Here is a 16,346-nt window from a genome sequence, read left to right on the forward strand (position 1 = left end):
CAGCGGGTAGAACATACATGTACTTTTAACCAGAGAGGAAAACAATTATGAGTTCATAAAAATGGGATACTTTTTGGGTTTCAGCAAATAGTGCATGTCTAGAAATATGTTAACAACAGAATACCAGTTCTGTGTGGGAGAGAGCATTGTACTAATCAGAGAAAGTTGAAGGGAACACCCAGCACTGCATTAAACACACATCATTGAGCCTTTGGCAAAACTTAGCTTTGAACAATGAAAGATATTCCTCAATTCAACATTATATTTAGGAGGCAGATCATCCATAAAATGAATAGCAAATGCAAAGAAGTAAGTTTGAGTCTGGTCATTGTCTCAACTTGAGGCTTCATGGCTATTCCAGGAAGGGTAAGAGCTTCCAGTAGAAAGAAACTTTGAAAATGTTAGTCAAACATGCTAGACAAATCTACATTCCTTTCAGTCCTAGGGACTGGACCCTAATGAATGATCAGGAAACAAACAAACAATAAAGCAAAACCCACTGCTTTTGCTGGGGAAAACTCCTCTCAAATTGTGACCTCCATTGGGTTCACAAATCACTAATGACTGAATTTTTCAAAGAAAGAGTAGCCTCTGTTGAAGGAGGTCAACAGGGAGAGAGGAAGGAGAGAGATTTGAGGGGCACACAACTAGACTGGTGGATAAAGTATTGAGATCCAGCAAAGACCAAGCCAACCTGTGTGCTGAGAATGGGGAAACTTTGTCTAAGTTGCTAGAAGAGGCCATGTGAGCAGCGCTGCCACTGACCAGTTTGAAGGAAAGATCTGGTTCTGGCCCACCAATCAGAGCCCTTCATGGAATGTTTCCCCAGCCAGGCCCTCCTGGCCCTCCCCTCCCCCACTGCAGAATGTCTTGGCCCAACATTCTGAGGTTTGAATCCAAACCTCTCCCTCACCCACTCGGATCCTGAGCATCTGCGTGAGCAGTTCACTGTCTGATACAGGTCCTGCCTTTTGCCATTGTGAAGGCTGATAAGCTGTAGTGGCCTCTGGCCTCGTCTACGGGGATGGCGTCAGAAGGAGGTAAGCCTGTGAGGGTGTCTGTGTATGTGAGAAAGTCTCTGCCACCTTGAAAGCCTTTGGGTTCAGAGTTATCCTGACTGGGGACACCAAGTTTTGAAGGGGTAAAAGAGGAGAAAGGCCTGGGCTCCATAGATAGCTCACCTGCACAGCAATGGGAGCCCAGGAGGACCTGAGGGGACTGGGAGGGCATCCGTGGAGGTGTGTCAAATGACAGGGGGAAGGTCATGGGTATGGACAGAGGGAGGTAGCAGGCATATTGTTGCTTTGTGTGTGAGTGTCCCTGCTTGTGGATGGGGGAACAAGGCCATTTGTCGTGTGTATGGAGGGTCTGTTTGGTGGTGGCACAGGGAACACCGAGGCATGCTGAGTCCTTGTCCCCTCCTGTGCTCTAGAATAAGTTTAGAAGGATTTGGACTTGGGCTGAGCTCAACCTGATGTGGGCAGCTCAGCAGAGATGGTCCAGCCTGAACCTTGTTGAGTGAGGTTGTCTGTGTGCACTTCTGCCATGATGCGTCCACTCCAGAGCTGGGCTACAAGTGGCTAACTGCCACAGTCAGAGCCTGACCCCCCTGCGGATGGGAACTCTCTCCTGGCTGAGCCCAGTAGCTGTCCTGGGTCAGCAGACTGGGAGACAGGTGACTTCAGCGTAGTTATGACTCAGACTCTTGAGTTGTTCTGGATTGTTCTTTTGGTGAAGTTTGTTCTTCCATGGTCTGGCATTTCATGGGGACCAGTCTGCATTTGAGCTCTGAGGTGAAGAATGATTGGTAATCACATCCCCCCTCATACCCTAGAGGGGGGTAGAGATGAATGTGTGTGTGTGAGAGAGACAGAGAGAGAGAGAGAAAGAGAGAGAGAGGGAGGAAGGGAGGGAGAGAATGTGTGGGGGTGTGTGAGGGGGTGTCTCTATGTCTGTGGGTGTGATTTGTTGGGTTTTCCTGAGTAAAGCCTGTGAAGGTCTGTTCCTTGAGGGGAGGTGGAATGTGCTGAGGCAAAATGATAGCATCCTCAGAGCAGTTGGAGCCTCAGGGCCTCTGTCTTGAGCGTGATGCACACAGGCTCTAGGGCGTCTCTAGGACCAGTCTCTGCCTGAATTCCTCGTGTGCAAGTATGGTTGCAGACAATTTTCTCTCTCCTGGCACCTGGTTTATGCCTGATGTTTAGGATCCTGTCACTGGGATAAAGTCTTAGATTATTTAGAAGATGTCACCAATTTTCAATCTACCATGACCACCAGCTCCAGAACTCTGGAAACCTCCCAGAGTCTGACTGGTGAAATCTCTGACCTTTTCCATCCTTGCCATCGTCCCTGATGGAACTGGCGTAACTCATGGAGCCCAGGACCACTTTCCAGGCCACTCTCGTGGGAAGAGAATGTTGGAGGTAGAAACTGTGACTAAGTGTTCGAGAGACAGGGTGGCAACACCCGCCAGTGTGGAGGGTTGACTGTGGGTTTACTGTGCACAGGCTAGGCAGTGGGTATTGTGCTCCTGTCTGGGTCCTGGGCACTTCTTGGGAAGAACACATTTTCAGAGGTGTTTGCCTTCTTAGTGAAGCAGGAGGCCCTGATGAGCCTACAGCCTGAGTAGACAGTCTGTCCTTTAGACTCTGTTGTCATGGGACCCTGTAGGTGCTGAGCACCTGTGGTGCGGCTGGTCCAGTCTCTGTGACTGACCCTGCAGGGTCTCTTGCCGACAGACCAGTGTGTCCAGGTACATGTTGGGAAGCTCCAAAGTGGCTGGAGGGCAGGGTGTGAGAGGTCAGTGTGGTCAGCACAGAGGCCATCCCAGGACACAAGGACCCTGGCCTTAGGATCTCCACAAAGCATAACGCAGTTGGAGGGGAAGGATGGCCTGTGTCAGCAACTCAGGGCTGAGACAGGGCATGCTGCCTCATTCCCATCAAAGGGCCTGATCTAGAGATGGTTAAGCCAATGAGGCACCGCTGCTCCCTGTACCATCCCCCTCTCATTCCCCCTCCCTCCTCTCCTCGGTGTCTTCAGGGTCGGGTCTTGCCCTTTCTCAATCCAGGGCCCCCCCAGCCACCACCCTGGGAGCCGATCCAGATGCCCCCTCTGGTGACCTCGACCAGCGTTCCCGGCAACCCTCTGGTGCTGTCACCTTTTCCCATGATGCCCGTGGTGGCAGGAGCTGCCGGTCCTGGCCCCCACAACCCTGGACATTGCAAGGTCATCATCCAGGTCAGCCCTGAAGTGGGGCTTGTGGAGTCATCCCAGAACCAGCCTGTCATCCTGACACAGGCTCCACTCAACTGGGGGACCACAGAAGCTCCTACTGCGGTGGCCGGGCATCCTGCACCACTCTACTTGGTGTCCTCTGGGCCGGAGACAATTATGCCCACCCCAGCTACTACTGTCACCCAGGCTGGGACAGAAGACCATCGTCCACAGGCTCCACTGCCAGTGGCCCAGGTGGCCCCCATCACCCTCCCATCCAGCAGTGGGACACTGACCCAGTGGGTTTGTGGGGACAGTGGTCCGGCGGCCACCCGGAGCCAGTCACCGCCTAAAAGCTCCAGAAACCCCAACAGCGTCTACGAGAACTTCCGGCGCTGGCAGCGCTTCAAGGCCCTGGCCCGGAGGTACCTTCCTCAGACTCCGGACACTGAGGCCCTTTCCTGCTTCTTCATGTGAGTCCCTCGGGGGTCCTAGAGCTAATGGGAGTTTCCCAGGAGGGGACTGGGGTGACACCCAGGGTAGGGTCCATGGGAGAGCTGGAGGAAGGATGAGGACCCTGTGCCCAGGGATAGCACATACAGGAATCACCCTCAGTGCATCATGGCCTGTAGGACCGGTGGCCACACTGCCCAGCACCTCAGCACAGCCCCACTCACTGGCTGTACTCAGGAATGCCATCCTGGGGTTCTGGCTCAAAGGCCCGTAGTGACCAGCCATGCCCTAAGCCTCACCTCAGTCCCCTCATCAGGGTTGGTCCCGACCTGTGGTCTGAAGGGCAGACATTCCGTTCCCAAGACCAGACACAGCACAGATGTGACAGAATTCAGACAGGCCATGACTGCTCGGCCTTGGCGTCTCATGACGTATCCCCAGAGCTAAGAGTGGATGCCAGCAGGGCCACTGGACTGGGGTATAGGAGGCAGAGTCCACTCTGGGAGGGGAGATCAGGCCGATATCGGGGGTCAAGGCATGGGTGTGGGGCGGCGGGGGCTCCCGGCAGACGCAGAGCCTGACCGAGCCTGTTCTTGCAGCCCGGTGCTGCGCACCCTGGCCCGCCTGAAGCCCACCATGAGCCTGGAGGAAGGCCTGCACCGGGCCCTGCAGGAATGGCAGGGCAAGAGCAACTATGACCGCATGATCTACTACGACATGGCGGCCAAGTGAGTCAGGCCTGAGCAGAGAGTGGGGGTCAGGGTGGCTGCAGGCCCGAGCTTCAGGGGCTGGTCCCAGATGGCCGAGGGGAAGGGAGGGCTTGGCAGCCCCGGGAGACCCTTCCACTGCGGAAACTTGTTCCTCCCGGAGCTGGGACACTTTTCCCAAGCCCACTCTGGGGCTCCTGACCACAGTCTGAGGGTCACAGTCCCTGACCTCCTGTGACCCTCCAGGGCCAATGTGGGGGATCGCTGGGGGTGCTGGGGTCCGTGTCCACCCCATTCGCTACCCTCCTGGGGACTGGGCCATGAGCATCCCCTGTCCCTTACACATCCTGCTCAGTCCCGTTCAACCCGACTCATCAGGGCCTGTGTTCCCCACACCAGGTTCATGGAGTTCGAGGCCGAGGAGGAGATGGAGGTGCAGAAACTGCAGTGGACGAACGGGGTGCAGGGCCTGCCACTCCCCGCCCCACCCAGGCCTGGGCCTCAGGGGGCTCCAGGCCCACCGCCAGACCAGCAGACAGGTACGGACCCTGCTCCCAGCTAAGGGCCACAGGACCTGGGAAGGCCCTCGTGGGTCTTGACCTGACAGGGAGCCTTCACTCTCCCGATGACCCCCAGACCTGTGGTCAGCGGCTTCCTGTCCACTGGTTTCTCCCTCTCCTAGCACACCCCACGCTGCCTGAGGCGTCAGATTCACCTTTGAAGTGGGGTCGGAGACCCTGGGGACACAGTTGGTCAATCCTCCCGTTGAGGGTCACCTCATCCCTCACACAGTCACTGGATTCTAGGGCCCTGATCCAGCCTACAGGGACCCGTCCCCAACTCTGTGCTCAGTGCTGTGTGTCTGAGGGCATGGACGCGGGGTCCCCTCACATCCCTCTCTTCTTCCTTCCTCCTCAGCCTGTGTCCCCAAGAAGGCCAGACCCCAGGCCCGGGCAGCCCGCCCCAAGACACACAAACCTCAGCAGCCCCCCAAGTCCAAGGCCCCCGAGGAGATCCCTCCTGAGGCCGTGCAGGAGTACATGGACATCATGGACGAGCTGCTAAAGGCCCCCGACTCAGTCTGCAGGGCGCACCTCAGCCGACGGGCAGTGGACAGGGAGGAGCAGCAGGAGGAGGCTGGGACCTGCCCTGACCCGGGGCTCCTGAGCTATGTGTACGAGCTGTGCTCCCAGGAGGCCTTTGTCACCAAGGTGGGCCTGGGGTCTGGCCTTCTTGGGGACACAGGCTGAGGAGGAAGGAAGAAGAGAGGGATGTGAGGGGACCCCGCGTCCATGCTGCTGTGGGGTCGGGAGGGGGCAGGGCTGCTTCTGTCTAGGGCTTGGCAGTGATGTGCGGTCTCTGCTTTGAGCTCTGTGTGTAAATGCACACCTGTGTTTAGATATTTCTGCTTGTGTTTGTGCGCATGTGTGCACGTGTGTCTCTCTGTGTATAAGCATTGGCTCTTTCTGTGCCTTTTTGGGTTTGGTCAATGTGTGAACATCTCTGTGTCTACCTCTGTGTGTACTGTGTGGGCTCTGTGCAGACACGTGCAGATACATGTACATGTACCTAGAGGTGGAAGAGTGTGTGTCTTTGTGTCAGGTGTTTGCATGAATCCATGTGTGTTTACATGTGCTTCTCTGTGAAAGTAGGTGAATAGTCGGTGTGCCTTTGTGGGTGAGGGTGTGTTTGCATCTGTGTGTGTGTGTGTATGTGTGTGTGTATGTGTGTGAGTTCTCCCGGTGTGGGTCTGTGTTTGACTTTGTGCAGCTGTTCAAGCCCCTGCACTGTGCTGGGGACAGGTGTGTTTGCTTCCTCATTCCCTCCTGTTCCCTACGAGGACCCTCACCCCTGCTTCCCTCTCCCAGGCTGAGGCGATCCTTCATCCCAGCTTCCTGGAGTACCTGGTCTCCCCAGAGTCCCAGCTGGATTTCCTGGCCCTGGCTGAGGAGCTGGAGGAGGAGGAAGGACTCACCCCCGCACAGGTGAGACAGATGGGTCTCTGAGGTCCATGTGGGGCCCAGGGGAGTAATGCGAGGGATTCCTGTAAGTTAGTGGGCAGCAAATCAGGACAAACAGGAGGCATATTTCACATGATTCCTGGGAAAGAGACCCTGCAGGGGACACAGTGGACAGGGCCCAGGGCACTCAGAGCAGCAGGTGGGTCGTGAGTCAGGAGGGGCGCCCTAGCGCCCTGGGTCTTGGTCACTTGGTGGCCTCCCTGCCCATGTCATGACCAGGCGCCTCCCTCTGAGTCCTCAGGTGAGAGGAGGACGTGAATATGGGGTGAGGACCCTTAGTGGGACAGAGATCTGGTTTTTCTGTTTCGGGAGGAATCAGGGTCACTCTCTGACCCACCCTGCACCCCCACATGCCCACAATGTTCCTTCTCTCCCCAGCTTGTGGAAAAGCGTCTGCAGACCCCGCAGGACAAGGAGGTCATGAAGGCTCGTCCCCAACACCAGGTGTCCCTAAAGGACTCGAGTCCAGCTGAGAGTGCAGCAGGCTACTGCACCCCAACACCTACCTGGGGCCACAGGCCAGGGGCCAGCGCTGAATCTGAGACTGACTCTGGACACGCCTCACGGCCTGGGCGGGCCGAGGCCACTGGGATGGCACCTGGAGCCTCTGTCCTCTCTCTGGGGAGCCTGGAGTCTCCACCACTGCAGGCAGGACCGGCCCCCTGTCCCAGCCTCACTGCACCCACTCTGGACAGCAGGGCTCCCCGCATGCTGGGCGAGGCCCTTCCTGGCCAGGGGTCTCCTGGGCCAGCAGAGGGCTCTAGTAAGGAGGAAGAGGACCTGACCAGCCTGTCCTTCCTCCTAACCTCTCACTACAGCCTGCTGCCCTGGGGCTTACCCAGGAGCCCTGGCCCTGACACTGGCCCCGACACTGGCCCCCACCTGCCTGGAGGTCAGGGGACTCCCGAGCTCCCATCCACTCGCACAAGGGCCTTCAAGTCTAAGGCCCCTACCAGGAAGAATCCTCTGTGTGGGGGCCCAAGGCGGCGCACTGCTAAGAAGACCCCCTGTCCCAGGGGGCACCCCACGGTGTCTACTGGCTCAGCCTTGACTGTGGAGCTGGAGGGCCCCTCCCTGCCCCCCAAGAGAAAGTGCCAGCCTGCCATGGCCCAGAGGAGGGGGAAGGGGCACAAGAGACAGTAGGATATCGGGGGGCTCCTCCTGACCACCTCCCAGGGTCTGGCTGCACCCAGAAGCCTTGTGCTCCCCATGATCTTCAGCTAAGCCTGCTCTGGAATGGCAGGGGTTGTACCTAGAATGGGGGTTTGACTGGAGCAGCCTCTTTGTGTCATTGTGTAAATAGTGAATAAAGTTCAGTTCATTGGAAACATCTCAGTGTCTGTCCTCTCACTTGTGCTCCTTGGGAGGCCTGAGAGCACAAAGGGTGAGGGGAATCACAGGGGAGGGGGGAACCCTGAGAGTACTGTGCTCCCTGGAGAGTGGAGGAGTCCTTCCCATCTGGAGGAAGATGTGCTCAGTCACCTGCAGGCCCACACCATCCTGAGGGCATAGACAAGGCTCTCATCTTGCTGCATTAGCCTGGATCAAATAAAAAATTAAAGCTCATTGGGTATTTGCATATCATATTCTTCACTCACATAAAATGTACCATGCTTTGATTTGACATCATTGAATTTAAATGTTTTTGTAACCAGACATATTTGAACATTTGCCATCACTCTTTAAAAAATAAGAGGGAGGGATAGTATAGCAGATATGTCGCCTGCCTTGCCCATAGCCAATCCATGCACTCAATTCCCAGCACCCCATATAGCCCCCACACTGTGATAAATGAGTCTGTTCAGAGATCCAGGAGTAAGATGTGAGTATACCAGGTGTACCCCCAAAACCAAATAATCATATAATAATAATAAAGGGGGCCGATTTAATATACTGATTTCATTGTTAAGTGTTTTACCATTTAAATATGGTCCTGGTACCTGTAGAGAAGGTGTTTGAGAACCATTCTTCATTTTCAGTGACAAGATATTTGAAACTCAGGACCTTAGAGATTCTCAGGGAATTAGACTACTAGTTTTTAAAAACTAGTTACAACTCTAATTATTGAGAAACAGTAGGAAAACAACTCTTCAGTGTTAAACATTTTAATTCTCTGCACTTATCACTATTAACGGGCTGGAGCAATAGCACAGTGGGTAAGGTGTTTACCTTGTAGGCGGCCAACATGGCTGACCTGGGTTCGATTCCTCCGCCCCTCTCGGAGAACCCAGCAAGCTACCAAGAGAATCTCGCCCACTGGGCAAAGCCTAGTAAGCTCCCCATGACGTATTCAATATGCCGAAAACAGTAACAACAAGTCTCACAATTTGTTGTGAGACATTACTGGTGCCCGCTTGAGGGAATCGATGAACAACGGGAGGACAGTGCTACTATTAATGAGGGCTGGAGCAATAGCACAGCGCGTAGGGTGTTTGCCTTGCATACAGCTGACCCAAGTTCGATTCCTCTGCCCCTAGTAGAGCCCGGCAAGCTACCGAGAGTATTTCGCCCACATGGCAGAGCCTGGCAAGCTCCCCGTGGCATATTCGATATGCCAAACACAGTAACAACAAGTCTCACATTTGTTGTGAGACATTACTGGTGCCTGCTCAAACAAATCGATGAACAACGGGAGGACAGTGCTACGGTGCTATTACTAATGAAAAGTTAAGCATAAAATGTGTTTCTTAAAATATTTAGTGAATTTGAATTCACGTAAAATTACATTGCAGAGAGGGAAGGGACGAACTAGAAATGACAAAAAGGCAGTGGCAGAGGTGTTTGGACACGTTAGTGGGGATGAAAGTGAATAACATGTACCCCCCAAACAGAATTATTAAAACAATTTGGGGGCAGTTGGGTCACACCCAGAAGTGCTCAGGCTCCTCATGGCTCTGTACTGAGGAGTCACTCTTTGTTTCTGTTTGTTTATTTGTTTTCTGTTTGAAGGAGAGGAAGCTTTTTGGGTCTCACACGGCCACGCACAGGGGTTACTCCTGGCTCTGCACTCAGGAATCACCCCTGGCGGTGCTCAGGTGACCATATGAAATTCTGGGAATCGAACCCGGGTTGGCAAACGCCCTACCCGCTGTGCTATTGCTCCAGCCCCGCTGAGGAGTCACTCTTGACTGCTCCAGTGAACATACGCTGTCCCGGGGACCAAACTTGTGAGCTTACCCTGCACTGCTGCTAAACCCTGGCAGACGTCTGGGGCTTCCTGGGGCCTTATTGCCTCAGAAGGTGCCCGTCTGCTGGCCCATACAGGACTGCCCCTCTGCGGGTGCTGCGCCTGGGCAGAGGCCGGGGCACCTCGGCTGTGCTCCCCTGGAAGGCTATGTTGGCTGCTGGGCCTGCAGGAGGACAGGACACCCCCCTGAAAGTGGTGCTGGGCTGGGCGTGTGTCTGGCAGCACATGGCCTTTGCGCCCCTCAGTACGCATGTGCAGCCATTGGTCTGGTTTCAGGGTCTCTCTTGGGGTTGGTGGGGGGGTCTTCCCAAGGAACGCTCAGGAGGTCTGGGGGCACCATGAGGGATTCTTTATATTTTTAAAACATTCGGTACCATGATTTCTAATGCTACTGCGATAGGGTTTCATGGACAGAGTGTCTCTCCACCACACCAGCACCAGAGTGCCCACCGCCCTCTGCTACAGTCATGGAGGTCCATGAACACAGTGTCCTACACACCAGCACCAGAGCACCCACTGCCCACTACCCACTGCTACAGTGATAGGGGACCATGGACACAGTGTCCTACACACCAGCACAAGAGCGCCTGTCTATCTGTCTGTCTGTCTGTCTCCCCCCCACACCCTCTCACTTCCCTTTTAGGCAGTGTGGTTTGCAATACTGTTACTGACAGGGTATCATGAGTATCCCTTTACCTCCTTTCAGCACTGCCCACTGCTACAGTGGTAGGGGTCCATGACACAGTGTCCCTTCACCTCACCAGCACCAGAGTGCCCACTGCCCTCCCCAGCCATGGCTCCAGTCCCCTCTCCCCCAGACCATCTTCCCCTGCCACCCAGGAAACTCCACTCTCTAAACTCTTCCTTAGTTTTTATTGTCTCTGGCATTTATTATTTCCTTATTACAACTCTTTATATGCCACATCTGAGGGATAGATATATGCACACCTATGTAAACTTCATCACTGGCATTTCTTGGCCAATTCAATGGCAATTCAGTGCCAGGGTGCCTCCAGGGCTGCACCCAATGATGCATGCTGAACATGCCCCCAAACAGCTCTAAGAGCTCCCAGACCCATGGAGGTCAGTTCTTTCAAAGGGGTGATTAACAGGAAAGAGATCACTGATAAATACCCAAACCCAACAGGACTGGTGTCCTGATGAGAAGAGACATGGACTCACACAGAGGCACCCACACATGAAGTGGAGAGGCTTCGGGTGCGATCAGCCCTGCTGCCTCTGCATCTCAGACCTCCAGGTTCCAGAGATGTTTTCATCATTTGCGTTATGGGCCTGTCCTATTGTTTCTGAGGGATGGTAGAGATTGATCATCATCTGGGAAGATATGCTCACCTTCGACACAGAGGAGAGTCTACCAACGTGGACACAGACAACTCTTTTAGCAGGTGCCAGTGGCCTCAGTGGCCTGCCCTCCTGCCAGTCAGCCTTCCTGCCAGACTTCTTTCCTTGACCAGGGGTTCAGATGACCAGTCCACAGGAAGGGACATGCACCAATTTCAGAGCAAGGTGAGCCTTTATTTGGTTTTGCTTTGCTTTTCCAGTCTTGGGTTTGCGATCATAACAGATGGACGGAACCACAGAGATGGTGGCACGTGTGAGGCTCCAGTAAGAATGCTGAGGACTGGGGCAGAGAGCAGGGACAGAATGTTCTTCGGTCACTGCAGGTCCTGCCACAGGGCCTTAAGCACTAAAAGCAACAGGAGCCAGTGCTGTAGAGGTCTGAGGGTTAATATCGATGAGCTGGAAACTGGCTAGGATTCATATAGAAATGGGACCTCAGGAGGAGCAGACAAGGAAACAGGAAGAGGCACAAGTCTCTGGATCTGGACGATCCACTTGATGAAATGGGCAACACTGGTGAAGACACTGAGGGATATGGGACGCTGACAGTCCAGGCCCCAACTGGCCAACCCCAGAAGAACCCAACTCTTGGAGAAGTCAAAGACCCGAAGGCCTCCAGAATCACCCTAAAAAAAGAGAGGGCCATCAGTGTGGACAATTGAGGTGGGGCTCAGAATTCTAATTATAAGGGCAGGTTATTGGGCACGGCTGTTCGGGTGTTTTCAGTGGTCCCTTGGGATGATCCTGATGCCAGTGTCCTGATATAGTTCTAGAGTCAGGGGTCGGAACTACAATCCTGCACTAGGAAGCTCCAAATTGATCCTTGGGACAGTCACAGTTGGAAATCTATCAATCATGCAGTTAAACTTGGCCACTGGCCGAGGACCTTGTACTAACTCAGCATCAGAAGTGATGGTTAATGAATAAGGGCCGAGAGACTGAGCCTGTGAGAGGCACTGGGTGTCTGAAGCCACTATAGACCCTAGGCTTTTCAGAAAGCTGATTACAGCAGTATGCACCACCTAGAATCCTTCCTCTCAGTCACTTCAGCCTATGGGTTTCTTAAAAAACGTTCAGACTCTTTGGAAAATGCTCCTACCTAGGTGTGGTGGAGAAACTCTATAATGCTGGGGCCTGAGGGGTGGGGGCCTCGTCACCACAAAGCATCCTGAAATAATCTCAGGGAAACCAGTGTGGCCAGAACCCCTCTTATTGCATCAAAGGGAAAGGTTCATCTAGGCAGGGGAGTTGGGGAGCAGGAACTATAGCTCTGAGGCTCCTCTAACCACACTGCAGACAAATGCTCCCTGAGTACCTTTGTGTGATTCCTAGTACTGGAGCTTTAAGGCACACAGGCACATACAGAGAAGACCAGAAACCTCTCTCAGATTGACATGTGCAATCAAATCTCATAAGAGATGGGAGCTGTCTAGAAGGGAGGGGCGTTGCTCATGGCTGGCGGCAGAAGGCTTTGCTGAGCTGGGATTCCAAGCAAGAAACTGAAAATGACCTTGTGATCCTGGAGTCAAGGGAGCAGAGGGTACAAAGAGGAGGGTCCCAGTGTGGTAGGAAAAGCAGAAGCATTGTGGGCAGCAAGGAAGGCAGTTAGGGATTATACTGGTCATCCAACCATGGAGAAGTAGATCTGCAGCGGGCGGGTCTTGAAGTACTATGACGAAAAGACAGCACTGACTGTGAATTCAACAGAGGGGCTACAAGAGAATGTCAGACATCACAGATGGGGGAAGAGTCCCAAATACCTGATATTTGGGAGAATATTTACAGAACGGCACTATGAGATCTGTGGGTTCTCACCATTCTCACCAGGGGAAGATAAAATCAGGTCCTGGGTTCTTGTGATCCAGTTGTTAGCAGGGAGGGAGCAGGAGAAGAGCAGAGAAGGCCAGTGGCCAATCCTATGACCAGGAAACAGGGCCAACAGCCCTCCCTTATATTGGCGAGAAGAGTTGGGGACTCTTGCAGCCTGGGCAAGATCACAGCTGCCAAGGAAACAGACCACAGAGTGATGGGGGCAGAATGGAGACACAACTGGGTGTGGGGATCGAAGAAACAAAGGGCGAGGAGGAGGAGGAGACTCGGAAAAGGTAGAGCGAGGGATGGTGGCAGCAGATCAGAAGCTAATGGTATCTTCAAAGATGTCACGCCACTGGCCAAGCAAGTGAAAACAGAGATAGACAAATGGGACGATCTTAAACTAAGAAGCTTCTTCACCTCAAAAGAAACAGTGACCAAAATACAAAGACAGTCTACAGAATGGGAAAGAATATTCGCCGAACACACATCTGACAAGGGGTTGATATCAAGGATATACAAAATACTGGTTGAACTCCACAAGAAGAAAACATCCAACCCCATCAAAAATGGGGCAATGAAAGGAACAAAAACTTTCTCAAAGAAAAAATCTGAATGGCTAAAAGGCACATGAGAAAATGCTCTACACCGTTAATCATCAGGGAGATGCAGATCAAAACAACAATGAGATATCATTTCACACCACAGAGACAGGCCCACATCCAAAAGAACAAAAGCAACCGGTGCTGGTGCGGATGTGGCGAGAAGGGGACCCTCCTTTACTGCTGGTTGGAATGCCGACTGGTTCAACCCTTTTGGAAAACAGTATGGATGATTCTCAAAAAATTAGAAATTGAGCTCCCATTTGACCCAGCTGTACCATTCCTGGGAATATGTCCCAGAGAGGCAAAAACGTATAGTCGAAGTGACATCTGCACTTGTTTGTTCATTGTAGCACTCTTTACAATAGCCAGAATCTGAAAAAAACCTGAGTGCCCGAGAACAGATGACTGGTTGAAGAACCTTTGGTACATTTACACAATGGAGTACTATGTAGCTGTTGGAAAAGATGAATCATGAAATTTACATACAAGTGGTAATACATGAAAAGTATCATTTTAAGCAAAATGAGTCAGAAAGAGAGGGATAGACACAGAAAGATTGCATTCATCTGGGGAACATAAAGTAACAAAATAGGAGACTAACACCCAAGAGTGGCCGAGATTAGTACCAGGAATTTTGCTCCATGACTTGGAGGCCAGTCACACGTGCTAGGGGAAAAGAAAGCTCAGATAGAGAAGGGAGCACCAAATAAAGGGTGTTAAGAGGATCCTCCCAGGATGTGAGAATCATGCTGAAAGTAGACTATAGACCAAACACAATTGCCACTCAATGCCTCTCTGGCAAACCACAGCACCCAAAAGGAGAGAGAGAACAAAAGGGAATGCCCTGCTACAGAGGCAGGGTGGGATGGAGGGGTCGGGGATGGGAGGGATACTGGGACCCGTGGTGGTGGAAAATGGGCACTGGTGGAGGGATGGGTTCTTGATCATTGTATAACTGAAACCCAAGCACAAAAATTTGTAAGTCTATAACTGTACTTCAAGGTGATTCACTAATAAAATAAATAAATAAATAAATAAAGGCCGTTAGGGGCTGGAAGGCATTTTTCTTTCACGCGGCTGACCCACATTCGATTCCCAGCATCCCATATGGTCCACCGAGCATCGCCAGGAATAATTCCTGAATGCAGAGCCAGGAGCAACCCCCTGAGCATTGCTGGGTGTGACCCAAAAAGAAAAGGAAAGTAAGAAAGAAAGAAAAAAAGACAGACAGATGAAAGAAAGAAAGAAAGAAAGAAAGAAAGAAAGAAAGAAAGAAAGAAGGAAAATTCAAAATAATGGTGGTGAGAAAGTGTATGGAGGTGGGACTGGTGTTGGAATATTTAATGTAATAAATTATTGTGAACAACTTTATAAAAATAAAAAAAATTTAAAAGGCAAATAAATATTTCCTTTTCCCTAATCAGTATGCCATCAACATTTCACTAAAGTATAAACATACTTCTCTGAACAAGTTCATGTTTATGCTCAATGTTTATATTTCTCATTTAACTAAAAACCTCCACAAAGTTTTGCCCTGTATTCACCCTATATCTCCATTCACCTAACAAATCCAAGAGGCAGATAGGAGACACAGGTTAGGAGAAGAACAAAACTTAGGTGATGGAGCTGAGATAATTTCAGGCCATGATCGTTCTTCCCCAAGGTTCTTCAAGAGCTTTTTTCTTACTTTTACGTGTTCCTTCTGGAGCGATAGCACAGTGGTAGAGCGTTTGCCTTGCATGCAGCCAACATGGCCGACCCGAGTTCGATTCCTCCACCCCTCTCGGAGAGCCCGGCAGGCTACCGAGATTATCTCACCCGCACGGCAGAGCCTGGCAAGCTCCCCGTGACGTATTCGATATGCCAAACACAGTAACAACAAAGTCTCCAATGGAGACGTTACTGGGCCCGCTCGAGCAAATCGACGAACAACGGGAGGGCCTTTACTTTACTTTACGTGTTCCTTCTATGGCCATGGAAAAATCAAGGCATTTCACAGTAGAAAGAGAAACACTCAGACAAATTCATTTCACAAAGTCATGTCTGATCTACATCAAATTGAAATATTAGAACCAAGGGGCTAGAAGATAACAGAAGTGTGAAATACATGCTTCTCACAAAATCATTGCCAGTTATATCTCTGGCATGACATGTTCCCTGAGCATCAAGATAAAGCCTTACTGGCCCTTGAGCACAACCAGACGTGGCCCAGAGGTTTCCCCAGCATCAGTGGGGTGGCCTGCAGGATCTAACAACACTGCATCCTCGAACTGAGCGGGTAGGCCATACATCACTGAGAGGAGTTCTCAGGCCACCTAAACAGCATTTTTGAGAAACCCTAAATCAATTAATTTATCAGTTAAATTTGGACACCCAAACCAGAGAAACTTTGAGATCCAGATTCCTGACTCCAAAAACCAAAGGACCCCAGAATTTGAGTAACTTTGAAGCTTTCAGAAGAACACATTTTTCACAAGAGGAACTAGAAGAGTCCAGCTCTCTGGAAATGACGCACAGAGGGACAAGGTCCACTGGCCTCCATGCTAATTAGAGATTTTGATGAGCTAGAATCCCATTCCCCATCTCCCACCCACACCCACACCATAGCCACTCACTGTTCTCGGTGAGCTTTCCCCAGCCAGTTATCCAACAAGATGTGCCAAGGGGCAGCTCCATGCCAGGGGTTGGAAGGCAGACAGGAATGATATAGGAGCTGAAGTTCACAGGTTGGTGCAGTTGTAACACCGTTGCAAAATGGTGGAGCTTCTTAAAGTCTGGATGGATGATAATGCAGCTCACAGTCACCCTCCTGGCGTATTGGGTGTCCTGGTAGAGCTGCGTACTTCCCCCAAACACCCAGTAATCCGCAGGGGCATGAGACTTCCTACAAGAGGGAAGGTGACAGTCATTATCTTCTGCATATGGCAGCTTGCGCCTCTACACCATCATCTGACCCCCAGCACTGCCTTGTCTGCACCACCCC

General features: G+C 52.0%; 2 protein-coding genes across 2 annotated transcripts in view; both read left to right on the forward strand.

Annotated features, from left to right (window-relative positions):
* The window catches only part of LOC130034933 (NUT family member 2G-like), a 92,004-nt gene extending 91,004 nt beyond the window's left edge, over positions 1–1,000 (forward strand). Inside the window, exon 9 of the mRNA XM_056126445.1 lies at positions 962–1,000. Within this exon, the coding sequence (XP_055982420.1) occupies positions 962–1,000 (39 nt within the window). The remainder of the gene's footprint in view (positions 1–961) is intronic.
* A 24-nt stretch (positions 1,001–1,024) lies between these two features.
* Positions 1,025–11,055, forward strand: LOC130034934 (NUT family member 2G-like). Its single transcript, XM_056126446.1, has 8 exons — positions 1,025–1,040; positions 3,188–3,689; positions 4,269–4,397; positions 4,776–4,878; positions 5,309–5,587; positions 6,245–6,361; positions 6,776–6,841; positions 10,906–11,055. Exons 1-8 carry the CDS (start codon positions 1,025–1,027, stop codon positions 11,053–11,055), a joined length of 1,362 nt encoding a protein of 453 aa, XP_055982421.1.
* Positions 11,056–16,346: the final 5,291 nt, after the last annotated feature.

This window comes from Sorex fumeus, unplaced genomic scaffold (genome assembly GCF_029834395.1).
Source record: "Sorex fumeus unplaced genomic scaffold, SorFum_2.1 ptg000063l, whole genome shotgun sequence".
Lineage (NCBI taxonomy): Eukaryota > Metazoa > Chordata > Mammalia > Eulipotyphla > Soricidae > Sorex > Sorex fumeus.